The sequence below is a fragment of the Ranitomeya variabilis genome, chromosome 1 (genome assembly GCF_051348905.1).
Source record: "Ranitomeya variabilis isolate aRanVar5 chromosome 1, aRanVar5.hap1, whole genome shotgun sequence".
In the NCBI taxonomy this organism is placed as follows: Eukaryota; Metazoa; Chordata; class Amphibia; order Anura; family Dendrobatidae; genus Ranitomeya; species Ranitomeya variabilis.
The window spans coordinates 563,129,252-563,157,059 of record NC_135232.1 but is presented as its reverse complement, the minus strand read 5'-3'; the positions used below and the strand labels follow the sequence as shown (position 1 = coordinate 563,157,059).

The 27,808-nt window shown below is 47.4% G+C and overlaps 1 protein-coding gene across 2 annotated transcripts in view; it reads right to left on the bottom strand.

Annotated features, from left to right (window-relative positions):
• Nucleotides 1–202: 202 nt before the first annotated feature.
• LOC143804650 (C-X-C chemokine receptor type 6-like) overlaps nucleotides 203–27,808 on the bottom strand; it is a 63,475-nt gene continuing 35,869 nt past the window's right edge. The window contains exons 1-2 of one of the 2 annotated variants that reach the window (XM_077283068.1): nucleotides 7,652–7,721; nucleotides 203–1,351 (exon numbers count right to left, since the gene is read on the bottom strand). In XM_077283068.1, coding sequence (XP_077139183.1) covers nucleotides 335–1,351 — 1,017 coding nt within the window. In that variant the 5' untranslated portion in view covers nucleotides 7,652–7,721 and the 3' untranslated portion in view covers nucleotides 203–334. Of the gene's footprint in view, nucleotides 1,352–7,651; nucleotides 7,722–27,808 lie in introns of those variants that run through there. The other variant, XM_077282984.1, reaches the window with a different exon arrangement.

Below are 27,808 nucleotides of genomic sequence, written 5' to 3'. Positions count from 1 at the left end.
TTGGAATCACTTGACACTCGCATGACATTCATCTTATTTTTAAGAGACAACATTGGAGCAATTTTATTTAGGCTGAGGAGTGCAAGCCCTAACTCCTAATCCCAGCCAGGTTCACTGCAGTACTTACAAATTACGGTAGATAGCAGCGGTGGTCGGTCTCCAAGGCAACAAATTGTCAACAAAAGTGTTAATATCGCAAGAATGGCTTGAAGTTTGCCTTTTAATAACATTTAGAAAGCGATTATTTTTTACAAGCACTATCCAATAATAGAAATAACTCTTTAACTGCTTCACTCTTTAGCCATAATGGTGTCTGCTTGTCCCGAGAAAAGCTTTACACACTTGTTGCACATATATTTGTTGAGGCAGAAACGTTTCTGGAGTCTCCATCAGTTGTCCGCAAATGATCTGTGGTTTCATCTTGCATCCAGTTGAGACCTAAACCTTTCAGCATTTTCCAGAAATTCTTTCTAAATTTTGTACCCACAAAAAAGTACAGAACTGGGTTGAGACAAGCATGGATGTAAGCTATGGCCTCCATTACAACGCTCGTGATTGCAAAGGTTGAACCAGATGTGAATCCCTTATTGAGAGCTAGAGCCAGGACAAGAGCATTATGAGGCAACTGTGTGGCTATAAACACAACTACTATGGCCACGATTATCTTCATTGACTTCCTCTTCTGGACACCTCTGGCATTAACCAAAGTCCGGAGAATAAAGCTGTAACAAAACACCATTGAGGTCAAGGGAATTAGAAATCCCACTGTCATCTGGAATGAAACCACCACAATTTCCATGATGGGAGGGTTGTATTCCTCAAAACATTGCTCCCGGTTATGGCTGTTGCTATATATGAACTGAGGAATGGAAAGGAGCAGAGCCAGGGTCCAGAGGAGGGCACACACCCCGTACCGCCACTTGTGTTTAGTCACCTGGTATTTAGCTGCCTTAGTGACTTTGGTGATAGAAATAAACCTGTCAAATGTGATGGAGGTGAGCGTCAGCATGGACGTAAATAAATTCACTCTGTATGTGACCCTTATGATTTTACACAGGAAGTCTCCGAAAACCCAGGCATGTGCTGATTCATATGCCAAGAATGGAAGGGTGAGTAGAAACAGAATGTCTGCAATGGCCAAATTAACCAAAAAGGTGTCGGTCAGAGTCTTTATCTTCTCATAGAACACAAACACAAGTATAACCAGCACATTTCCAATAAGTCCGAGGACACAAGTCACAGAATAGGCAATGGGTGAGAACAGGCTGTGGAGCCATGGGTGGGCAGCAACAACTGTATGATGCTCATTATTAATATTATTGAAGCCTTCTGGGTAGTCTTCAGCACCCATCTGTAAGTAATTGGAAAGAAGGTATTAGTTGTTAGTTGTAATACAGTAGTAAGACCCTGCAGTTATACTCTGTCAGGAGAGCAGGCTCAGAAAGTCAAGTGGACAAGCCTTCTTAGATATTATAGTGGCAAATGTGAAATCAAAAATATACAGTGTATATATACTCGCCTCCTGGAATGACGAGGTGTCTGCCATTGTTCTGTCATAGCACTGACACCCTGTTAGGCCTCTTTCACACTTCAGTCTTTTGGCGTCAGTTTGAATCCGCCGTTTTCGTCAAATAGCGGATACGCCATTTTTTTGGCGGATCCGCTATTTTCCCATATACTTGCATTAGTGACGGATTGTGGCGGATGGTCGTCCGTTCCATCCGCCATGTGACGTCGAGATTTGGCGGACGTCGTCTAGATATTGACGGACATTATAACGTTTTTTGTCTGCGCCGAAATGGCGGTTCGTAATGGATCTGTCGCGTCCACCGTTCCAATAGAATGGCCGCCTATGGGCGATGGATCCGTCGCGATCCGCCATTTGGCGGATCCGTCGCCCCAATCCGCTTTTTCAATTGAGCATGCTCCAAAAAGTAGATACTTTTCCCAGACAACCCCAAAACTATATAAACAGGACAGGTGGGCTTTATTCTTTAATGTGCCATCAATAGTGTTGAGCGATACCGTCCGATACTTGAAAGTATCGGTATCGGAAAGTATCGGCCGATACCGGCAAAGTATCGGATCTAATCCGATACCGATACCCGATACCAATACAAGTCAATGGGACTCAAGTATCGGACGGTATCCCTGATGGTTCCCAGGGTCTGAAGGAGAGGAAACTCTCCTTCAGGCCCTGGGATCCATATTACTGTGTAAAATAAAGAATTAAAATAAAAAATATTGCTATACTCACCTCTCCGACGCAGCCTGCACCTTACCGAGGGAACCGGCAGCCTTCTTTGCTTAAAATGCGCGCGTTTACTGCCTTCCGTGACGTCACGGCTTCTGATTGGTCGCGTGCCGCCCATGTGACCGCGACACGACCAATCACAACAAGCTGTGACGTAATTTCAGGTCCTGAATGCCTAATTCTAGGCATTCAGGATTTGAAAATTACGTCACGGCTTGTGATTGGTCGCGTGCCGCCCATGTGACCGCGACGCGACCAATCACAACAAGCCGTGACGTAATTTTTAGGTCCTGAATGCCTAATTCTAGGCAATCAGGATTTGAAAATTACGTCACGGCTTGTGATTGGTCGCGTCGCGGTCACATGGGCGGCACGCGACCAATCACAAGCCGTGACGTAATTTTCAAATCCTGAATGCCTAGAATTAGGCATTCAGGACCTGAAATTACGTCACAGCTTGTTGTGATTGGTCGTGTCGCGGTCACATGGGCGGCACGCGACCAATCAGAAGCCGTGACGTCACGGAAGGCAGTAAACGCGCGCATTTTAAGCAAAGAAGGCTGCCGGTTCCCTCGGTGAGGTGCAGGCTGCGTCGGAGAGGTGAGTATAGCAATATTTTTTATTTTAATTCTTTATTTTACACATTGCTATTAATCCTGATACCGATTCCCGATATCACAAAAGTATCGGATCTCGGTATCGGAATTCCGATACCCGCAAGTATCGGCCGATACCCGATACTTGCGGTATCGGAATGCTCAACACTAGCCATCAAGCAGAGAAGAAGCAGAGAGAGAACACAGTGCCAGCCAGCAAGACAGACCCTACCAGCAGCCAGCAAGACAGACCCTGCCAGCAGCCAGCAAGACAGACCCTGCCAGCAGCCAGCAAGACAGACCCTGCCAGCAGCCAGCAAGACCCTGCCTGAGACTGTCATGTGAGTACTGCCATCCAGCATGAGTTCTGCCAGTGTGTGTGTGTGTGTGTGTGTGTGTGTGTGTGTGTGTCCACCCTGCATATTTTCATTTTTCATACTGTGCTGGTATTTTGAACGGCTGTGCTGTGACATGTGTGTGGTGTGTGTGTGTATAAATGCTGTGTGATGTGTGTTTCCAGTAGCCAGTCACATTTCCCAGTACTTTGTATTAGCCAATCACATTGAGATTCTCGGTTTTTAAAAAACGGATCCTTCAAAAAACAGTTCCAACGGATGTAAAAAACGGTCGCAACGGTTCTAACGGATCCGTTTTTTTGACGCATCCATGTAACGGATCCGTCAAAAAACGGATCCGTTAGAACCGTGTTCTCAACAATTTTGACGGATCCGTCGATCCGTCACGATGTCGGAGCAGACTGACGCCAAACAACTGAAGTGTGAAAGAAGCCTAACAATGTCACGTGAGTGCTTGCAGACACAGCGCCAACATTTACAGTGTGGTGCCAGTCCAGGAGGTGAACATACGTTTTTATTATCTTACATGAGGCACTTTAACATTTAATAAGTGGTTGTGCAGTAGTAGACAACCCCTTTAACATTTACTATTGGGTATTACTGGGCTGCAGTTTGCATTGCCTGAACCTTAAATTCTCATATTGAATCAGGGAGTTGATGGAATTACTCCTAAAACCTAGCAAATATGACTGGGGTTGCTTCCCTAACCTGTCACAGGCCTATCTCACCATGGGGATGCCGAACCTATATTATCTCTGTTTACAGACCTAACCCTGTACAAGCTAGGAGAAAAGGACTACCCCATAGATGTGCACACTCCAATATACAAAAGAAAATAACAATTTTCAATTTTTACTAAAGCTGACACACACACAAACAATTAAAAGAATAACAACAGCAATACGGTCCCATATCCGGATCTCCCAAGAAAGACACGGCAACATATTATAGTAACATGATAGCAAACTTTTTCCAAATGTCATATTGCCTTGAATGGATGTTTGCAGTGGTCACAGTGTCCAATACAGCGTCCCCTCACCCCGATGCGCGTTTCGCCGCCAGCATCTTATGGGGGCGTGTAAGAAGCGTGGAAGAAGCTGGTGGCGAAACGTGCATAGGGGTGAAGGGATGCTGTATTGGACACTGTGACCACTGCAAATATCCATTCAAGGTAATGTGACATTGGACAAACGTTGTCTCTGACCGTCGGGGTAGGTCCCTTCTATCTTTTGGATAACTTGGCACTAGAGCACTTCACATATTTATAATTTGGGATCCTATCTTCCAACTGGCAGCGCTACTATGCATTTTATTATTGTATAATATATCATATACCTTTCACCTTTGGAGCATTCTATTATATGGATGGGGAGGAATTATAATGTTGTTGGAAGTTTAATACAAGTATAGGACTTATTGCTTCCCCCATGGGTAATTATATCACTACAGTAGTTTATTTGGCACTAGAGTACTTTATTTACCCATAATTGAGATTCGGTCCCCTATTGGCAGGACTGCTATGTGGGCTATTACCGTATGATATGCTACGTTTGTTATCTGTTATAGTATTGCACATTTAGATAGGGAGGAATTATATTATTGTTGACAAGTCAACTCAGGTATATGCTTTATTGTTTTTTTTGTATATCAGCAATTATACTATGGACGTTCAAGAGTCCTTTCTAACAGCATCACCTACATGACATTTTGTTGGTATATTTGTTTTTAATTTTTTTGAATTAATAAATATACATTTTATCAGGGATCTCTTCTTGGAACTGGACTTCTAATTTTAATTGAGAATCACAGTTCATTTTTGAGTATTGTAGATCTTATGTAAACCTAAAGGTACCGTCACATTAAGCGACGCTGCAGCGATATCGACAACGATGCCGATCGCTGCAGCGTCGCTGTGTGGTCGCTGGAGAGCTGTCACACAGACAGCTCTCCAGCGACCAACGATGCCAAAGTCCCTGGGTAACCAGGGTAAACATCGGGTTACTAAGCGCAGGGCCGCGCTTAGTAACCCGATGTTTACCCTGGTTACCATTGTAAATGTAAAAAAACCCCAGTACATACTCACCTTCTGATGTCCGTCGGGTCCCTGGCCGTCTGCTTCCCGCACTGACTGTGAGCGCCGGCCGGCCGTAAAGTAAAAGCAGAGCACAGCGGTGACGTCACCGCTGTGCTGTGCTTTACGGCCGGCCGGTGCTCACAGTCAGTGCGGGAAGCAGACGGCCAGGGACCTGACGGACATCAGAAGGTGAGTATGTACTGTTTTTTTTTTTTACATTTACAATGGTAACCAGGGTAAATATCGGGTTACTAAGCGCGGCCCTGTGCTTAGTAACCCGATATTTACCCTGGTTACCATTGTAAAACATTGCTGGCATCGTTGCTTTTGCTGTAAAACACGACGATACACGCCGATCTGACGACCAAATAAAGTTCTGGACTTTCAGCAACGACCAGCGATATCACAGCAGGATCCAGATCGCTGCTGCGTGTCAAACACAACGATATCGCTATCCAGGACGCTGCAACGTCACGGATCACTATCGTTATCGTTGCAAAGTCATTTAGTGTGAAGGTACCTTAAGGCCAGACACTATCAATCTCATCTGTATCAAGGTTTCACTTCCATTGTACTCCCAAACCTAGGCCCATTGTGTGGTTGGGGATAGTAGACCCAGGGGACTTGTCACCCATACACTTCCAGCTGATGGAATATGCTTTGTTCAGTGAGCTAAAGGAAAATGTTTAAGGGGGAGGTAGAAAAAGAGATAAAGTTGAATTAGGCAGTTGTTGGGGGGACTTCGAAATGAGAGGATCCAAGCTGGAATGGACGGATGGTCTTTGGAGTTTTGGAGATCGGTTGCTGGCTGGAGGGGTATCCATGAGCTACGGTCGTGATATCCATCGTCTGAAGGAACATAGGCTGTGACTGCACACTATACTGGCTGGAGATACCAAAAGCTGTGGGCCAACCAAAATTTGGGAGACAGTAGGTATCGCCTGGAATGGGGTTAGTGGAACTACCTATCTCAGATTGGAAACTTGTGAACTGAAGACTTTGTATTTTGGCCTTCTACATGGATTTGTTGTACAATCATGGATGTATGGAATAAAAATAGTTGCATTGTTAACCTGCCTAGGGGATAATTATAACCCACAACATCAGATCCTCACAGTGTTCTTGAGGTGATCAGCTATGTTGGTTTAGCGTGAGACATAGCGTTTACCTTGGTAGCCAAAAAGTTAAATTTTGTTCTCATCTGACCATTGCACCATCGTCCATACATTTGAGTGTCTGACACATGTCTCTTGGCAAATTCAAAATGAGCCTTACAATTTTTATGTGTAGCTAAAAGTTTTTTTCTACCAACTCTTCCATAATGGCCACCTCTATGGAGTGTGTAAAAGGCTAGGTGGTGGAGCTACTGTGCTGAAGCCCCAGCAGCTTACGACACCGAGATCCAAGGAGCGACAAGGAAGGAGGTCCAGGTGCTACTCCAGGACTGACCATGGGTAGATGGCACTAGACCCCTAGGAATGGGTAGCTGGGGCGGCCCGATTTAACATCCAACAGATGTAGGCATGCAGAAAGATGACAGGAACTGCAGATGGTTACAGGACCGGCTGACGGAGAAATGAACACTGGCAGGTGCAACTGGACCGACTCCCGTTGAGATGACCACTGGCAGGAACAACAGGACCGGCTGCCGTTGAGGTGACCACTGGCAGGTGCAACTGGACAGGCTGCCATTGAGATGAGCACTGGCGGGTGCAGCGGGACTGGCTGCCATAGAGATGTGCTCTGGCAGGAGCAACAGGACCAGCTGCCATTGAGATGAGCCCCGGCGGTTGCATCTGGACCGGCTGCCATTGAGATGAGCTCTGGTTGATGCAGCGGGACAGGCTGCCATTGAGATGAGCACTGGTGGATGCAGCAGGCTGAGATACAAGCACTGGGTCCTGAGAACTCACAAGAGTGTTAGGAAAACACACTCACAGCTTTGCACAGGCACCTCCATGCTGGAGGAGGTGCTTTAAATAGTAAGCGTCCTCCTGCTATTGGCTGGGGACACTATAGAGGAACGCACGCAACCCTTTTAAGAAAGAGGAAGCGTGTGCATGCGCGTGCATGTGCACCTTAAGCACAGTGCCTGGGGACCTGCATGCGGTGCATGCATCCTGAGCAGTAGCACACCCGTAAAGAGCAGGACGGGGGCCGCGGTGGTGAGTACGCTGGTGTCTCTGCAGGGAGAGAGGAACTGCAGGCAGAGACGTGGGTACTACAATACCACCCTCTTATGCCCCCTCTTTTTCAAGCCTGCCAGAAATTTTTCTGGAAGGAGAGTGGCTTGGATGTTCTCCCTGGACTCCCAGGACTTCTCCTCAGGACTAAACCCCTTCCAATCCACAAGAAAGGTTTTTCCACTTACCCTCTTGTTGGCCAAAATGTTCTCTACTCGAAAAAGTCCTCAGTGCTGACAGGAGCCAGAGTGGTACCAGCAACCTTGAAGAAAGAAGTAAGGACAACAGGTTTGAGAAGAGACACATGGAAGGAATTGGGGATTCACAATGAGGCTGGGAATTTGAGTTTGTAGGCCACTGGATTAATCTGTTTCAACACCTTGAAGTGACCGATGAACCGAGGACCCAATTTATAGGACGGTATCTTGAGATGGATATACTTAGATGATAGTCAAACCTTATCTACAGGATGAAACTGAGGTGAATCCAGACTTTTTTTTATCCGCATGTCTTTTCAACTGCTTGGAGGATTTCACTAAGGACGCTTTGGTGTCCTCCCAGATTTCAGAAAAAGTTCCTGAAGAGGAAATCGGCAGCAGGAACACTGGAGGAGAGAGCCACAGGAAATGGGACTTTGGAGTGTTGGCCGTAGACCAGAAAAAAAACACTCACGTGGTTATTGTTAAGAGAACTCGGCCTAAGGCAGAAGCCCAAACCCAGTCACTGTGGTGAGCATTGACAAAGTGTCGGCGAAAATTAGTTAGGATCTGATTGACTCGTTCCACTTGGCCATTGGACTGGGTATGGTAGGAAGATTGTCAGATCTTTTGGAACTCCTAAAGTGAACCTGCAGAACCATGACAACGAACCTCCCAAGGGTGAGCTGGCCTGGTGGATCACCCCCAATACAGGGAGTGTTAGGGGCAGGCCCGAGGGAGACTTTTGCCACAGAAGCTGATACCCAGGGACAGGAAGTAGGAGCAGAAAAGACGCAGAACTGGCTATAACGGAGACACAGGACAGCCTGGCAATGAATGAGTCTAAGAATAGGCAGGATATGGCGGACGCCCAGGACAGACTGGATATGGCGGAAACACAGGACAGGCGGGGTATGGTGGAATCACAGGACAGGCAGGGTATGATGGATGCACAAGACAGAGCAAGGTATGGCGGACGCACAGTACAGAGCAAGGTACAGAGGGACCTGGGTCAAATGACGACAAATGACAATCAGGCATGGAGCAGAGGAAAGAGTTACCTTAAATAGACCGAGTGCTGCAGAACTTCCGGGTCAAGATGCTCCAGAGTTATAGAGTGGAGGAACGGAGCATCTGCAGACCAGAGAGAGGAAGTGCGCATGTGCAGTGAAAGGTGTGTACGCGCACCCGACGAGAGCCAGGGACCGGCGGCGAGTCAGGAGAAGAGACCGGAAGGCGCACGCACACCGCTGGAGCACGCCGGGATGGGTGAGTATGTCAGCGCGCAGAGTGAGCGGCAGGCGCAGTAGAACGAGCGGCGGCAGGTGGCGCCGTGACAGTACTCCTCCCCTTACACCCCCTCCTTCTAAGAAAGAAATTTGGCCAAAGTCTGAGGAGCCTGTATGTTTGCACGGGGTTCCCAAGACCTCTCCTCTGGACCAAAACCCTTCCAATCGACCAAAAAGAAAGTCTTACCTCTAGACTTTTTCATGGCAAGAATATCTTTAACTTCAAAGACATCTTGAGTGGAAACTGGCAGAGGTGATTGACCAGGAGGAGCATGGAATTGATTGAAAATGACAGGTTTCAAAAGGGAGACAAGAAAAGAATTGGGAATGCGAAGTGAAGGAGGTAGTTTCAGTTTGTAGACAACATCGTGTATACGAGCCAAAACCCCAAATGGACGAATGTACCATGGACCTAATTTATACAAAGGAACCTTTGACAGATGAACCTGGAGGACAACCACACTTTAGCTCCAGGCTAGTATAACGGAGATTTCCGGGTGCGCCTGTACTTATGGATGGGGGATTACCTCACGGGTATGCCTCCCTTGAGGAAGGGACACCCGAAACGCGCGTCGGGAGGAGGGGGACATCGTGGTGCCGACGCGATACTTACATCTGATTGGTATGTTACATCTCCCATGTGGGCCCTTCCATATTTCCCTCTTATACCTCCACTATTGGATTATACTAAATGCTTGTGATTAGGTTGATTTATGGACTACATGTGGGTTTTACCTATATTTTTACCATTTGTATTGCGGGCACCGCTCTGTTCCCCCTATTGCAGTTACGGCCTATGAGCCGGTTTTAACCCTCCACTGCTATTGTTTGACCTGTCTCATTTGTTATAATTTCAATAAAGTTGTCTTTTTCTACCATTGGGACTCGTACACCGTTCTGTTGTGGTAATGTATTAACCTGGTGTGTCCTGCACACTTCTTTCCATTTTTTGGCTTCTATACATGCTATTATGCTCTTTCATCTTGTTAGAAGCCATTTATGCTTTCTACAATTCTTTAGTATAACGGAGGGTCCAGGCGTCTTTTGTCGGCATGTCTTTTAATCCTGTTCTGTGCCTGTTCTAACACGACTTTGGTCTCCTTCCAAACCCTGGAGAACTTCTCAGACAGAAGATCAGCAGCCGGCACACCCGTGGCAGGAAGTACTGGCAGAGGAACACCAGGATGTTGCCCATAAACGATGAAGAAGCATAATTTGGTAGAAGAATTATTAATGTGGTTATTGTACGCAAACTCGGCCCAAGGAAGCAAATCAGACCAATCGTTGTGATGGACATTAGAAAAATGATGGAGATAGGTCATTAGAATCTGGTTTGTGCGCTCCGCTTGTCCGTTAGTTTGGGGATGGTAGGCTGAGGAGAAATCCAAAGTTACATTCATCAGTTTGCAAAGAGCTCGCCAGAACCGAGAGGTAAATTGAACTCCTCTATCAGAAACTATGTGAAGAGGAAACCCGTGAATCCGAAAAATATGAGCAATGAATATTCTTGCCAATTCAGGAGCCGAAGGTAATCCAGGCAAAGAGACGAAATGAGCCATCTTGGAGAATCGATCCACTACTACAAAAATGACCGTATGACCAGAAGACCGAGGCAGATCAGTAATAAAATCCATAGCAATGTGTTGCCAGGGGACCGAGGGAACAGGCAGCGGATGCAGAAGACTAGAGGGCAGATGTCTAGGAACCTTGTTCTTTGCACAGGAAGGACAGGATACCACAAAACTTTGGATATCATGTAGAAGGGACGGCCACCAATAATAGCGCGAGGTAAGAGAGAGTGTTTTCTTGAATCCCACATGGCCTGCCAGCTTAGAGGTGTGACCCCCAATGTAAACTCAACTCCTCTTGTTCTCCTGCACAAAGGTTTTACCCGGAGGTAAGGAAGTCATGCTGATAGGAGCTACTGGAATGATCTTGCTGGGATCCACGATGTGTGAAGGTTCCTCCACAATGTCGGTTACGAGAAAGGATCTGGACAAGGCATCAGCTTTGCAGTTCTTATTACCAGGACGAAAATGTAGCTCAAAGTCAAAACGGGCAAAGAATAAAGACCACCTGGCTTGGCGAGGATTAAGTCTTTGCGCAGAGCGGATATAGTCCAGATTTTTGTGGTCAGTGTAGACTTTGATTGTTATGACCCCAATGGCAGGGGGTCTCAGAAATAAATACCAAGTCTGCAAACACAAAAAACCAGCTCATAGGGCAGTGGTAACTGGGCTGACCGTATATCTAATCCTAGCACCACAAATAGCAGCAGCCAGGGAACGTGCCTACGTTGGTTCTAGACGTCTCGCGCCAGCCGGAGAACTAACTAACCCTAGAAGGGAAAAGATAGACCTTTCTTGCCTCCAGAGAAAAGACCCCAAAAGTTGGATACAAGCCCCCAACAAATAATAACGGTGAGGTAAGAAGAAAAGACAAACGTAAGAATGAACTAGGTATTTAGCAAAGAGAGGCCCACTGACTAATAGCAGAATATAGTAAGATGACTTATACGGTCAGCAAAAACCCTATCAAAATTTCCACGCTGGATATTCAAGAACCCCCGAACCGTCTAACGGCCTGGGGGGAGAATACCAGCCCCCTAGAGCTTCCAGCAAAATCAGGAATCACATTTAGTACAAGCTGGACAAAAAATAAGAGCAATGCAAATAACCAAAAAACAAGGAATAAAGACTTAGCTTAATTTTGCAAGAACCCGGACCAGCAGACAGGAGCAAACAGAAAGGACTGATTACAACGATGCCAGGCACCAGACTAAGAATTCAGGAAGTTCATATAGCAACACCCCTGGACTAACGACCCAGGTGGGTGCCAAACTGAGGAAAGACAAACCCAGAGTCATATCACTAGTGACCACAAGAGGGAGCCAAAAAAGTCTAATTCACAACATTTGATAGGATGAACGGCTCCCTCCAACAAATACCGCCACTCCTCTAGCGCCAATTTAATGGCCAATAGTTCCTTGTCACCAATGGCGTAATTCCTCTCCGAGACAGAAAACATCTTGGAAAAGAAACCGCAAGCAGCCAATTGTCCGGAAGAAGATCTCTTGGAAAGAACTGCACTAGCGCCTATGGCAGAGGCATCTACCTCAAGAACGAAAGGCTTGTTGATCTCTGGACGACGAAGCACGGGAGCCGAGGCAAATGCTTGTTTCAAGGACCGAAAAGCGTCTTCAGCTTCAGAGGACCAGACGTAAGGGTTGAACCCTTTGTGAGTCAAGGTGGAAATAGAAGCAGCCAGAGTGGAGAAATGTGGGATAAACTGCCGGTAGTAGTTAGCGAAGCCAAGGAAGCGTTGAATTGCCTTAATCCCCTGGGGATGTGGCCAATCAAGCACAGCAGACACTTTATCTGGATCCATTCACAAGCCTGAGTCAGAAATAATATAACCAAGAAATGGTAACGAAGATTGCTCAAAGATGCACTTCTCGAGTTTGGCATAAAGGTGGTTCTCCCTAAGACGAGACAAGACTTGGCGGACGTCTCTTCTGTGGGAAGCAAGATCCGAGGAAAACACAAGAATGTCGTCCAAGTATACCACCACACAGGAGTAGAGTAGATCCCGGAAAACATCATTCACAAACTCCTGGAACACTGCAGGAGCGTCTGCAGACCAGAGAGAGGAAGTGCGCGTGCGCAATGAGAGGCACGCACGAGCACCTGACGAGAGCCAGGGACCGGCGGCGAGTCAGGAGAAGAGACCGGAAGGGACGCGCCGGGACAGGTGAGTATGTCGGCGCACACAGTGAGCGGCAGGCACGGCGGCAGGAGCTGCGGCAGGTGGCGCCGTGACAAAGATGAGAAATCCAAAGTACCTTCCAGTAGCTTACAGGTGGCCCTCCAGAAATGAGAGGTGAAGTGAACACCTTTACCGGAGACTATGTGAAGCAGTAGACCATTGAGGCGAAAAATCTGAAGAATAAATTATTTTGCCAATACTGGCGCAGATGGAAGACTGGATACTGGGATGAAGTGAGCCATTTTGGAGAAACAATCCACCATCACCCAGATGACAGTACTCCCAGCCAAAACTGGCAGATCCATGCTGAAATCCATGGAGAAATGCTGCCAGTGGGAAGACGGCACAGGCAAGGGAAGCAAGACACCGGTCAGAACCTGTTTGGGAGTCTTATTTTGGGCACACGAGGGACAAGCAGGGATGAAATTCACAATATCTTTGCGCAGGTTGGACCACCTTAGATGAATGACCCCAGAGAAGAACCTGCTTTCTGTCAGGTTCATCCACGTAAGTCTTACCAGAGGGAGTACGAGATAAGTCCAGTGATTATTTTGGAGGGCTCGATGATGTGCTTAAGCTCCTCCTCCTGGTCGGAGGCCTGAAAGGTCCCGGAGAGCGTGTCCGCCTTAACGTTTTTATCAGCCGTCCGAAAATGTAGAGTGAAGTTGAAGCGAGCAAAGAACAAAGACCACCTGGCTTGGCGAGGGTTAAGCCGCTGTGTGGACTACAGATAAGCAAGATTCTTGTGGTCAATGTATATAACCACAGGGTGCAATGCTCCTTCCAGCAAGTATCGCCAATCCTCCAGAGCCAGCTTGATCACAACCCATTCTCTATCGCCAATAGAGTGTTTGTGTTCTGGTGCAGAGAAAAGCTTAGAGAAGAAGCTGCAGGACACCATGCGACCGGATAAAGACTTCTGAATGAGAACGGCACTGGCCCCTGTGGAAGATGCATCCACCTCCAGGAAGAACTGATTGTTATGGTTTGTGCAATGCAGCACAGTAGCTGACGAGAATTATGGCTTGAGGGACACAAAGGTGTCTTCTACTTCTGGAGTCCATTCCTTAGGATTGGCCCCTTTGCTGGTCAGGGCAGAAATAGGAGCAATGCATCAAAACAAAGCAACAGGGAAGCTATGTGCCATAAAAAGTATTCAAATTTTATTAATGATATGAATAAAACAATAAAAGACTATATTAAAATCAAGATGAAGGGGACATCAGTGCAATGATAGCGATCATCCAAGAATCTATAATACCACAACAAAGTGACATGAATGAAATCTGAAAAGTATAACAACGATATTACTATTAAAGTGAGGAGGACATGAGTTATCAATTCATATCCAGGTTATAGAAAGTGCAAATGTACATATACCCAAGCAGCAATTTAAGTGCATATCCTTAAAGGTAAGGGGACTAGTTTTGGAGAAGTCCCACACAATGTAAGTTATACAGGCTAAAAAATCATTGGTAATCAGTGGGTACTGTACCTTGAGATCGTGCTGACACCCCGACGAGCGTTTCGCGTTTAGCTTTTTAGATAACCCATTTACCTTGGATCCGAGGCATATCTTATTGAAGCAGTTTTGCTCATTGAATGAATTTGATACAAAGTCCTCCTCGCTGTAATAGTAATATCGTTCTTATACTTTTCATATTTCATTCATGTCACTTTGTTGTGGTATTATAGATTCTTGGATGGTCGCTATCATTGCACTGATGTCCCCTTCATCTTGATTTTAATATAGTCTTTCATTGTTTTATTCATATCATTAATTAAATTTGAATACTTTTTATGGCACATAGCTTTCCTGTTGCTTTGTTTTGATGTATTGTATTTTTTGATGATTACAGAAATAGGAGCAGTCCGGGATGAAAAATGCAGAATAAATTGGCAATAATAATTAGCAAATCCGAGAAACCGCTGGATAACCTTAAGACCGCCTGGACGAGACCACTTCAGGATGACGGATTCCTTCTTTCACCTGTTTCAGAAACGATGTATCCAAGAAACGGAAGGGAGGACTGTTCGAAGACGCACTTTTCATATTTGGCATAGAGACTGTTAGTTCTTAACCTTAGCAGAACCTGGTGAACGTCCCTCCCAGGGCCGGCGTCAGCACCCGGCGTACCCAGGCAAGTGCCGGGGCCCTGGCGAGACAGGGGAGCCCATTCAGGGCAGCTGCCAGTCCCTCGGGCCCCCGCTCCCCCAGGGGCCCTCAGCTAGCGGCACATCATGCAGCTGCTATGGGGCCCCTGTAAGGCAGGGGGGCCGTCTGTCGCAAGTGCTAACTCCCCTGCCGCCGCTTTGAACTTTACTGGCGTCTGCCGGTAAAGTTCAAAGCAAATGATGGAGGAGAGAGCGTCACCTGACGCTCCCTCTCCCATCATTCCCCACTCTGCCTCTGACACTGCCGCTGTGGGTGCGCGATGATGTCATCGCGCACTCGCTGAGTGTCAGGCAGTGCAGCGGCAGCTGCCGAGACCGGAGCAGGGAGGGAGCAGGGAGGGAGCAGCGCGGCGCGAGAACATTGAGAGGTGAGGAGTGTTTTTTTTTTTTGTAACTAACAATGAGTACTGGACTATGTGGCCTTTCTTGGGGGGAGGGGGGCTGTGCTGTATACTACATGGCTGTTGTATATACTACATGGCTGTGCTAAATACTACGTGGGCCGTGTTATATACTACGTGGGCTGTGTTATTTACTACATGGCTGTTCTATATACTTCGTGGGCCGTGTTATATACTACGTGGGCTGTTATATGCTACATGGGCTGTGCTATATACTATGTGGCTGTGTTATATGCTAAGTGGACTGTTATATACTACATGGCTGTGTTATATGCTACGTGGCTGTGCCATATACTACATGGGCTGTGTTATATACTACATGGCTGTGTTTATATGCGATCATGAATCGTGGTATGTGTAAAAGGGGAGCCCACTGAGACTCTTTCGCCCGGGGCCCTCAAAAACCTGGAGCCGGCCCTGGTCCCTCCTGTATGTTAGAAGATCGGAAGAGAATACCAAGATGTCATCTAGGTATACTACCACACATCTCTCCATTACTAATCCTATAGTTATATTGTAATGAAACACACCTTTTCTGGTGCGGCTGCAGGCTTGTTAGGCTGGGGGGGGGGAAATATCCATGGCCCCTTACCAGTCTGGGAATACCAAACCCCAGCTGTCAGCTTTAGCTTGGCTGGTTGTCAAAAATGAAGGAACCTCACACCATTTTTTAAAAATTATTTATTTAAATAATTGAAAAAAAACAAACAGCGTGAGGTCTCCTCTAATCTTGATAACCAGCTTTGCTAACGCTGACAGCTGAGGGTTGCAGCCCACAGCTGTCAGTTTTACCTGGCTGGTTATCAAAAATACAGGGGACCAACGTCAATTTTTTACAGTATTTATAGCACAATTAATGGGTCAATTGAGTACAAAAATTTTAGAAATGTGGCACCTGCATACCTTAGTGGTTCATCAGGGGTTCTGCAGACCTTATCTTGATGTGACCTTTTATCCCCTAATAAACCCCTAAGAATTTTTTTTGCAGCACGGAGCACCATTTGCATCGATATTGTGTTTTATTAGTGATTTGCTTGCTCGTCAGTTCATCCTCAGGAATCAATGTTTCCATTCAGTGACAGCGAGCAGGGGAAGGTGAGCCGGCTGGATCTTATGTATACTTAAGGCCAGACATGAGATTGATACAGGTAAATATAAAACAATTATTCTATTAATCTCATCTGTATCTCAAGGTCTCAAGCCATTGTGCTCCCCGCAACTAGGCGCATTGTGTGGATTGGGATACTAGGCCCAGGGGAACTGTCACTACAGGAGGTCTCATATGAAGTCCCAGGTGATGGAGCTCAGCCTGATTGCATTAGTGGAGGTGTCTCAAAGTTAGCTTTGGGAGGGGAGAGTTTCTCGAGGACCAGGCTCAATCCCGGGGACAGCTTGGGGTATTGAGGACTGACTAGGAAATGTTGTTGTTGTTATTGGAGTGACGTTGAAGGGAGAGTGACTTTGAAGGGAGAGGCTCGAGGATGGGGTTCTGGAGGACATGGATGGAAGGTGTATGGAGTTTGGAGATCGGTTGTTGGCTGGAGGGGTATCCATGAGCTACGGTTGTGATATCCATGTTCTGGAGGAATAAAGGCTGTGACTGCACACTATACCGGCTGGAGATATGAAAATCTGTGGGCCAACCAAAAGTTGGGAGACAGTGGGTATCTCCTGGTACGGGGGCATTGGATCTACTGATCTCAGGTTGGAAACATTGTATTTTGGCCATCTGAAAAAGAAAACTACAACAAAATGGACTCCTAAAATATAACTTTTAATTTTTCAAAGCTAAAATCATGTTCATGCTTCAAGTAGATAAGTAAAAAACATTTAATAGGAAGTGAGTCTTAATCAGTGAAAAATTACAATAATATGTAGTCTAGTGAGCCCTAAGCAAATTTCTATACTGTGTCCTGCCTGGCAGTGGAGGGTTGCACCCTTAATTACTGCGGTATAGCTCCCCCACTTGTCTGCGGCTCTCCCTGAGGGATCCTCTGATGTCCCCAGCAGTGCGGTATGCCTTCCACAGGTGGGAGGAGATGCATACCACCCGCGCCCCTCCCGGGACATCACAGGAGGTATGTGCAGCGCCCCAGAGTCCTGGTCGTTGCAGTACTGTGGCTCCGCCACTAAGGGGAGCTATGGTACGTCTGATGGCACTGAAGGAGTTCATCTGACCAGGTATCACAGACACCAATACATTTCACAGTCGGGCCTCCAGGGGGAGCTAAGGGTTCTATTCATTAGGCCACTCCTCACATACTGGTAAAACTGGGGGTCAGGCAGGAAGTTGGAGAGAAAGCTGACTGGGTTAGAACCAGGCAACACCTTGTGGCAGAGGGTGTTGCGGGGGAAGATTCGGTAGGGCCCCTGTCAGGGGTGGGATCCTGACAGAGGCCTGGCAACTTGAGAGAACGTCACGGGACCGTGCCTGCTCAGCATAGCGGCGGTGCCCAAGGAAGGATTAGAAGCGAGATAGATTGTGCTGAGTGAGAAACGAGATCAAAGCGACAAGGAGAATACCAGTAGGAGTCGTGCTGTGAGACCGAGGCAACATCCTACTGAGGCGCACAACCGGCGGCCGGAACGCCGAGGAAGTATTTATAAATCTAGCTTCAAGCAATACTTTAAACCAACGGCAGGACAGTCAGTCATAGGCGGGCTGTCTCACCTAAATCACCTACGAAGACATAGGGGGCAACTTGTGGAGAGGGGCGACTCTAGGGTCCCGGAAGAGCTCCGAGCCTACCCGTCATACGGGTGCCATCCTAACCGTAACATCAGGGAGGGACGGAAGATTAGCAGAACATCATCTAATCGAGTTGTGAGGGAACTTAAGAAACAGACACAACAGTTGTGGGGACTTTCCGTAAGCACAGCAGGGAAGGACCACAACACATAGCGCTGGCAGGAAGGCACAGATTTCCACCTGCAAAGAGAACTCTGGAGGTGCCATTGGACCGGCCGGACTTGCGCAGCCTGGTTAACCGTATTCCGGATTGAGGACCCAGAGATCTTCAGTAAAGAGGTAAAGAGACTGCAACCTGGTGTCCTCGTTATTTACTGCACCGCACCACCACCACTATCCACATCTATTACTGTACGCCCCTCAGCAGGGTCACGGACCGGGTCTAGCCACCGTGACAACCCCAGAGCAGAGACTCAGAGGCCCAGTACCGGGTACCCTTCGGCCCTGCGGCAGTGGGGGCGCTACAACTTGGCGTCACGAACAGGATCTACTTAGGCCTGAAGAATCAGGTCATGTGTGCCTTGGAACTGTGATTTGCTGTGCTTGGACTGTACTTTATTGCAAAGACTGTGGATTGTCACTTGCCGCCAAAAGTTTGTGCCAAAACCGCCACCATTACAGCGCTAAGGAGAGCGCAGGAGAAGAAGAAGGGCGTGGAAGTGGGCGTGAACAAGCTGAAGAGTGCAAAAGACAATGGCCGCCCAGTCTAAATATCTCGGCCCCTTGAGGACGTGTCCGTCAGCAGCCGAGATCCGCCTCCTAATCCTCAATGGAGAGCGGAGACAGAGAAAACAAAACCGCCCACGAAGGAGAGAGCGGGAAAAGGACCAGGAAGAAGTCAGCGACATGGAGGACGCCATGGCCAGCCGCCTGGAGCCGGAGCGTGGGGTCGGAGCCGAGGACTCCCCCAGCTACCCGGAGAGGCACCGCAGCCAGACCTCCGCAGTTGATGCTGACCTCCTGCAGGCCGGAGCGGATGAGCTGACCCACCAACTCCTGCAGATGCAGCTGAGCACTGAGGCCGGGTGGAAGAAGACCATCGTCGGGAGCCTCGCCAGACGTCTGTCGGCAGCCTCATCTGGTCCGGAGCAAGAAAGAAGTTCCAGCGCTCCGAAGCCAGAAAGCAAGGCCCTGCCGGAAAGCGAGGTGCTGCAAACGGAGATGATAACGTCGCAGCACAAGGCCCCGCAACCAGCGTTCCAGACCCCAGTGGAGACGGAGCAGACCGGCACCGGAGGGACCGCATCTGAAGCAGGTATGAAGGACGACCCTGCCCTGACAACCGACATCACTCCAGTGACTGCTAGTGCCACAGCTGCTGACTCCGTTGTAGTGACTGGTCTTGCAGCAGCCGCTACCTCTGCTGCAGCAAATGCCCCTACTCAAGCTGCGCAGACCTCCATCGCTGCGCCTGATTTAACCGTACATGCAAGACGGATTAACGGTGTTTGTCCAGCACTGGGTATAACCCTGGACCTCACTTTTCCCAGGCCAAGAAGGGTTAAGTGCCAGGTGCAGCCCTGGAAGCCGTCCAACTAAACCTCGGAAACCTGAAACTGTACATAGTTAACTGTTTGTTTCACTGTTTTGCTGCTAAAACCTGTCCAGGGTTAACTCTTAAAGGGATCCCTTTGTTGACCCGGGATCCCTATTGCTTTTTGTTTGTTTTCTACATGTTGCACAAGTTATTAAAGAACTGCTGAATCATGAACAATGCATGATACAAACTCCTTGTACATAGTTTGCACCTTCTTAAAGGTGCTCCCTACTGGTTTTACATAAAAGACGGACTCTTTGCGAAGAAACTGTTCCTGGAAACAGCATTGGAGTCCTTACTGCGAACAGACTTGCAGCTTGAGAAGTTGCGCTACCTCATAGAGACTTGGTCCCCTCTTAAAGGGGATGTTCACTTGTTGCACTTAAAGAATGGTATTGCTTTAAGACAGATAGATAGCAATAATGTCTTGACAAAAAGAAAGTGATGATGATGCTTACATGTAAAAGTTATATGTATCCAACTAGTTGATTGTAAGAAATGATTGGTAACGTTGATAGAAAAATGAGGACAGAGAGTGAACCCGTACGTGGTTAGTCAGTGAGTCCCCTTAGGAGCCATGTAAGGATGGCTCAGTGATTTCAAACCGAAGTGTAAATGTTATGTTCTATACTGTGTATAGTAGTTGAAAAGGCAGTAGGCCCGGGCTGAAAGGGGCGGTCCTGTAAAGAAAGGAGAGGCAGTAGGCCTGGAGCAGTTAGGACAGGCGGTCCTGCAGATTTAATGAAGGAGAATGAAAGAGAAAGAGTTCAGAATAATTCTTTAGTGGGTTTAGTCTGTACGCCCTTGAAGAAGAAGTCAGTTTCATAATGTTTTATAAGTAACATCTTTAGTGGATAGGAAGTGTATGTCCTTAAGGACAATGTTAACTTATTATTCAGAAGTTTGCACTGAGTAGAATACCCGGTTGGGTAACAGGAGTTGTTTACAGCCTGTAATTTATAATGTTTAACCATGTTTGTAACATTCAAGTGTCCTCACCTCCCATAAAGGGAAGCTCTGTTCAAGCTTACTTATTGTTATTGCATTTTCAAAATTGTATGTCTTTTTGCTAACCTGTATTGTTGTTTTCTTCCCAGTCCAGGAGTACTGGATTTAACCGGGGGGGAGTGCAGCGCCCCAGAGTCCTGGTCGTTGCAGTACTGTGGCTCCGCCACTAAGGGGAGCTATGGTACGTCTGATGGCACTGAAGGAGTTCATCTGACCAGGTATCACAGACACCAATACATTTCACAGTCGGGCCTCCAGGGGGAGCTAAGGGTTCTATTCATTAGGCCACTCCTCACATACTGGTAAAACTGGGGGTCAGGCAGGAAGTTGGAGAGAAAGCTGACTGGGTTAGAACCAGGCAACACCTTGTGGCAGAGGGTGTTGCGGGGGAAGATTCGGTAGGGCCCCTGTCAGGGGTGGGATCCTGACAGAGGCCTGGCAACTTGAGAGAACGTCACGGGACCGTGCCTGCTCAGCATAGCGGCGGTGCCCAAGGAAGGATTAGAAGCGAGATAGATTGTGCTGAGTGAGAAACGAGATCAAAGTGACAAGGAGAATACCAGCAGGAGTCGTGCTGTGAGACCGAGGCAACATCCTACTGAGGCGCACAACCGGCGGCCGGAACGCCGAGGAAGTATTTATAAATCTAGCTTCAAGCAATACTTTAAACCAACGGCAGGACAGTCAGTCATAGGCGGGCTGTCTCACCTAAATCACCTACGAAGACATAGGGGGCAACTTGTGGAGAGGGGCGACTCTAGGGTCCCGGAAGAGCTCCGAGCCTACCCGTCATACGGGTGCCGTCCTAACCGTAACATCAGGGAGGGACGGAAGATTAGCAGAACATCATCTAATCGAGTTGTGAGGGAACTTAAGAAACAGACACAACAGTTGTGGGGACTTTCCGTAAGCACAGCAGGGAAGGACCACAACACATAGCGCTGGCAGGAAGGCACAGATTTCCACCTGCAAAGAGAACTCTGGAGGTGCCATTGGACCGGCCGGACTTGCGCAGCCTGGTTAACCGTATTCCAGATTGAGGACCCAGAGATCTTCAGTAAAGAGGTAAAGAGACTGCAACCTGGTATCCTCGTTATTTACTGCACCGCACCACCACCACTATCCACATCTATTACTGTACGCCCCTCAGCAGGGTCACGGACCGGGTCTAGCCACCGTGACAACCCCAGAGCAGAGACTCAGAGGCCTGGTACCGGGTACCCCTCGGCCCTGCGGCAGTGGGGGCGCTACATATGCGTTCTATATGTCAGGATGATGCGTAACCTCTCCAGTGCTGGAATTAATGTAGTCTGGACACAGGATGCGGATTACTAGAAAATTATCTGGAAATAACACACCGTAAGCAGTCAAAATAGAGAAAGCAAAAACTCAGCAAAAAAGCCAACATGAAAAATGTAACTAACATGATAGTATTTTAATAGCACAGTGTCTCCTCATAGTGGGCGACTTAGTAAAGAGACAACAGTACTAGAAACATGTATAACATAGCGACAGAGTAGTCATCAAATGGATAACAGATCATATTACAGTATTAGTTAAAAGGACAAATATACTCAGCTGATAAGTTTCTAAGACCAAATATATAGAAAAAAATGGCAACTTAGATAAAGCTAGTGAAGCTTTATTGTTTGTTGAGACCTATTGGGCTCATGGACTCGAGCTAGTAAATCCATCTGGCTTCACGTTGGATAATTTTTCTGTCCCCATCTCCCAGTCTTACTAATGGTAGAACTACCTCTATAACAGAGAACAATATGAACCCCAAGTTGTCCCTATGTGCTGAATTGACATGGCGTGCCAGTGGTGTATCTCTGCTGTGCCTAATGTTCCCAAAGTGTTCCCCGATGTGTATATGCAATTCGCGTTTGGTTTTACCAAGAAAATCCTTGGGGCAAGCCTCACGCTCAGTCCTTTTGACAGCTACTGCACAACCGGTTATGTCACTTTTGGCACGTTGAGTGGTGGAACGCAGAGTGTGTTCTAAGCCTCCATCACACCGGACTAATTATCACTTATAATGCTTAAATAGAAGCGGTAAGCAAACTTTTTACAGTCAACTTTATCTTGATGCAGCCTTCTAATCCCCTGATGAACCCCTAAGAATTTCTTGGGCGGAAACACGTCAGGTATTACTTTGGGATGCTGCTACATGCTACCTCACCATGGGTTGTGCCTGAATAAGGCTTGAATCTGACAAGATAATTCCTGCCACTGAGCTGATGAAACCCACTAAGACAACCAAGATGAGTACATGACTATTTACCCTGATCCCTTGTATTTTTTATGGTGATGTCTGACATTCTAATATCGTTCTACAAGGCTTTTAATATATAGATTTTTTCTACTCTATTGACTATAATATTATTTATTCCCCTGTACATAATATACTCCTGATACTTATAGTTTAATTGGAAAAACCTGTGCATATATTCCAGTTTGAGATATTTATACACCAATTATATAAACCCCTTAAGGACCAAGGGTATTTCCATTTTTGTGTCCCTGTTTTTTGCTCCCCTTCTTCTCAGAGATACTGTACTGTATAACCTTTTTATTTTTCCAACAACACCATTTGTTTTGCCATATAGTGTACTGGAAAATGGGAAAAAAAATTCGATGAAATTGCAAAAATTTTTTACCATGTTCACTAAATGCTAAAACTGACCTGTCATTGTGATTCTCTAGGTAATTACGAGTTAGACACCAAACCTGTCTCCTCCATATATCACTGAACTAATCTCCCGATATCTTCCCTCACATAATCTCCGGTCCTCCCAAGACCTCCTTCCCTCCTCCACACTTATTCGCTCCTCACCTAATCACCTCATCCTCTGGAATTCTGCGCCCCAACACGTCCGACTATCAACCACATTCAGATCCTTCAGATGGAACCTGAAAACCCATCTCTTCAGGAAAGCCTACAGCCTGCACTGACCCCGCTGTCTCCTCATCACTACTGAAGCTACCACCTCACCAACGCCGGAGATACTGCAACCCTCAACCTACTGTCTCCTTCCGCATAATCCTGTAGAATGTAAGCCCGCAAGGGCAGGGTCCTCGCCCCTCTGTATCAGTCTGTAATTGTTAGTTTGCTTACTGTAAGGCTAGGGTCACATTGCGTTATGTGACCGCGTTTAACGGACTACGTTACACCGCGGCATAACGCGGTGTAACGTAGTCCGTTAACGCCGCCATTGCCTGTAATGGCGAACGCATCGCTAGTGCCTGCCCACATTGGGCGTGCGCTAGCGATGTGCCGTCATTTGAGTGATGGCCCGCGAACGCTGCTTGCAGCGTTCGCGGTCCGTTCCTCGCTAGCGCAGATCGGGGATCTGCGCTAGCGGGATCGGCTAACGCGATCCCTTTTGGAACATTGCGTTAGCGCAGTCTGTAGCGCTATGCTCTAAACGGACTGCCCTAACGCAATGTGACCCTAGGCTTTTCTACATACCCTTACAATATTATATTGCTCACCCATGGACTATTCCGTGGTCTGGAGGACATTTCCTTGTTATATAACCATCAGAAATGCATAACCTTTATGAATTTAGAAGACCAATACATGACAATGTGACAGGACTGTGTATGAGACCGCCTCTATGTGTAAGGGTATGTGCACACGTTGCGGATTCCACTGCGGATTTTTCAGAGCAGATTCTGAAAAATCCGCTGGTAAAATGCCCTGGGTTTTACCTGCGGATTACCTGTGAAATACAGTGTATTTACTGCAGATTTTGTGTGGACTTCGCCTGCGTTTTTACACCTGCAGAATCCAATTATGGATCAGGTGTAAAACGTTGCAGAATCCGCACAAAGAATTGACATGCTGCGGAAAATAAACCGCGGCGTTTCCGCTCTGAATTTTCCGCAGCATGTGCACTGCAGATTTGGTTTTTCATAGGTTTACATGCTACTGTACAACACATGGAAAACTGCTGCGAATCCGCAGCGTCCAATCCACTGTGGATCCGCAGCCAAATCCGCAACATGTGCACAGACCCTATTACAGGGTGTATCTAAGTCCCTGATTTTTGGCGGTTCTTGCGTCTTTCAGACCTTTGCACCGGACTGTTGGGAGCGGGTGTGATATAAAGAGGACTGCGCGCATGGAAACAGGGCTTTTGGCAGGGACCCAGCAGGCACAACAGGAGAAGGTGATGGGCCTGCTTTGCAGCATTGCATCCCCCGCGCATACAGACTGTGCAGCTCCAGAGACTAACTCCACATTAATCCCCGACCCTAACAGCACTAACTGGTCAGTGCATCATACACCTGCTGACTCTTTTTGTAACGCTAATCCGGTGTCACATGCAGTTCGCAGCTTTGAGACTGCGGCCTTCACTCTGTGACTTTGTTCTTCTTTGGCTGTGCAGCAGACCTTTCCCCATTCTGCACCTCGTTCCAGGATCAGAAGACCACGTGTAAAAAGATCAGGATACTTTGCCGCCGCCGTACAGAGACAGTGCTTCACCCTTCTGCAGCATAGCTCCCAACTGTCCCGATTTTGAGGCTGTGCCCCGCAGTCCTGTACGGAACTCTGCTTCTCCCGCACAGCCAGCAGGAGAAGCAGCAGACACACCCCTTTTATTAGGCCCCGCCCCCGCCGTATCTTCTTCTCCGGTGGTTCAGAGAGGGAGAGAGGACATTCTGAGGTGCGTGAGTGTGTTTGTGCATGTATTGCACACATACATGCAGCTGGCCCTGCTCTGCTGTGCTTACAGTACAAGGCATTATAACCAGGAGTAGTGGCAACAGTTAGAGCAATCCAGTGCAGCTTGTTAGTCATAGGCCCAGTATGTATATATGGATTCTTTATATACTACAGCAGTTATGGAGTAGAGCCAGTAGATAGTGGTGTTGTCTGAGTGCATGCAGAGTTTGCAGAGCTGGGCTACATTGCAATGTGCAGGATTTGTGAGGCAGCAGTGCGGACAGCGACAGGTGCAGAAATCTTTGCCTGCATTGTAAGCAGAGCTGCTGGGACACATCTACAGCCCCGACTGTACACTGGCATTGTCATGTGTGGCTATTATACTGTATGCAGCATCATGTGGGGCCATTATACTGTATGGAGCATCATGTGGGGCCATTATACTGTATGCAGCATCAGGTGGTGCCATTATACATTATGGAGAATCACGTGGGACCATTATACAGTATGGAGCATCAGGTGTGGCCATTATACAGTATGTAGCACTGTGTGGCCATTATACAGTATTGAGCATCATGTGTGGCCATTATACAGTATGGAGCATCATGTGGGGCTATTATACAGTATGGAGCATTAGGTGTGGCCATTATACAGTATTGAGCATCATGTGGGGCCATTATACATTGTACAGTATGGAGCACTGTTTGGCCATATTTTTTTCTGTTTATAATTATTGTTTATGAAACAGAGTGATCAGCAGTGCTAAATGGGTGTGATTGGGGCATGGATATGAGTGTGGCTAGTTGTGAAATGGGTGTGGTCAGGGGTGTGACCTAAAATTTGTCCCTCTTTCCCTTCAAAAGTTGGGAGGTATGCTGCGGGACCAGCTCAGAGACGTCACGTGCCACCTACGGCGCCATCGTGGGATTTTCCAGCCATCATCATCCAGGAACCAGAGACTGATAAGTTAATCTGTTATTTCATTCATTGTCGTACCTAATTGCTATATCCACATTGAGAGCCTGTATGCTTACACCCCCTTACTCCCTGCGTGGAGTATTTACTGTTGAGACATATTCCTATATAAAGTCTGTTAACTCTTGCTCCGCCTACTGCCCGTCACTGCATCCTTTGTTCCTGATAGTACCTTACATTTGGTGTAGTCAGCAGGATGCAGTCTAACAGCATGGAGGCAGCAGATCAAGCAGTTGGGGGAGGCCCTAGGTCCAGTATCTCGCTGGGGGCAATGTTGAATAATTTACCAAAGTTTACGGGGAGCAGCACTATGTTGTGGAGCTGAACTGAGCATATAAGGGGTATGATGAGGATGCACCCCGTGACCCCTGCATTGGAAGGGACCCCCAGGGAGTGAGACACTTTTAATAAAGTGCTGCATATTCTAGAAAAAACCCATGGGGATTCCACAGACGTAGGGGAACTGAGGACACGTCTCTTTAGTCGCATGCAGAGGGAGGGGGAGACCGTGAATTAGTACATGAACCACTGCAGGAATTACATACTCTGATTGTCCGGAAAGATGGCGTTGGTATAGGCCCTACAGACATAATGCTGCAAGCCCTTCTAGTGATGACGAAACAGATCCTGCGAGAGAGTGTGCGGGAAACCCTCGGGTGACTTTTGCTGAGATAGGAAGTGAAGCACGCACGCGTGAACAAGAGCAGGGGGTGACAGTCCCAGTGGGAAAGGTCCGGAGCGGGGAGGTGGCTGTGAATGCAATCACCAAACCCCATTGGGTGGAAGAATTGAAGAGAGAACTTCAGAATATTAAAGGAGAATTGGCTAACATTAAAAAGAAGTCAGAGACTGCCGCAAATGCTTCCAGGAACAGGGAAGGCCCAGAGTCCCACCGTGACACTAGAATGCCTTGTCAACAGAGGCCTCACACTTGCTTTATTTGTGGTGAGAGTGGATATATAGCATGGGAGAGTACACATCGTGAAAGAGTTCCACCTTGTCATCCTTTAAACTAGAAGGCTCTGAGCCGGGGGGGTCGCCGCCCGGAGCCAAAACAGATGCAGAGGAGTAGTGGAAGTCCCACAAGTCTAGCGTCAGTGTGCCCTCTAGTCAGGGCCAAATTTGATGGTCGTGCAGTGCACTGCCTGGTGGACACGGGTTCACAAGTAACAACGATGCCAGAAACTTACTTCCGGTAACATTTTCCTGAAGCAAGGCAGCCCAAGTGGGGACCAGTGATAAAGTTGATGACTGCCAACCAACTGCCCATCCCGGTCACAGGGGTTACGTGGATGCAAATCTCCATTTGTGGAAAAGATCTGGAATGAAAGGGTGTGGTGCAAACTCAGGGAGAAGTGAGCAGCGGACATATAGTCACTTTAGGGATGAACGTTTTGAAGGAATTTGGAAGTCTCCTCATCAATGAACCCTCCAATGAGACTCTGAAGCAATGGAGTCCACATACACCTCAAAGAAGAGTATTCCAACAGTTAGTGCGTGCTGCTCAAGCTCAAAAAACTTGCCGTGAAGGAGGAGTGTTAGGCAAAGTGATTGTTCCTGCTTCTTCCAAACTCATT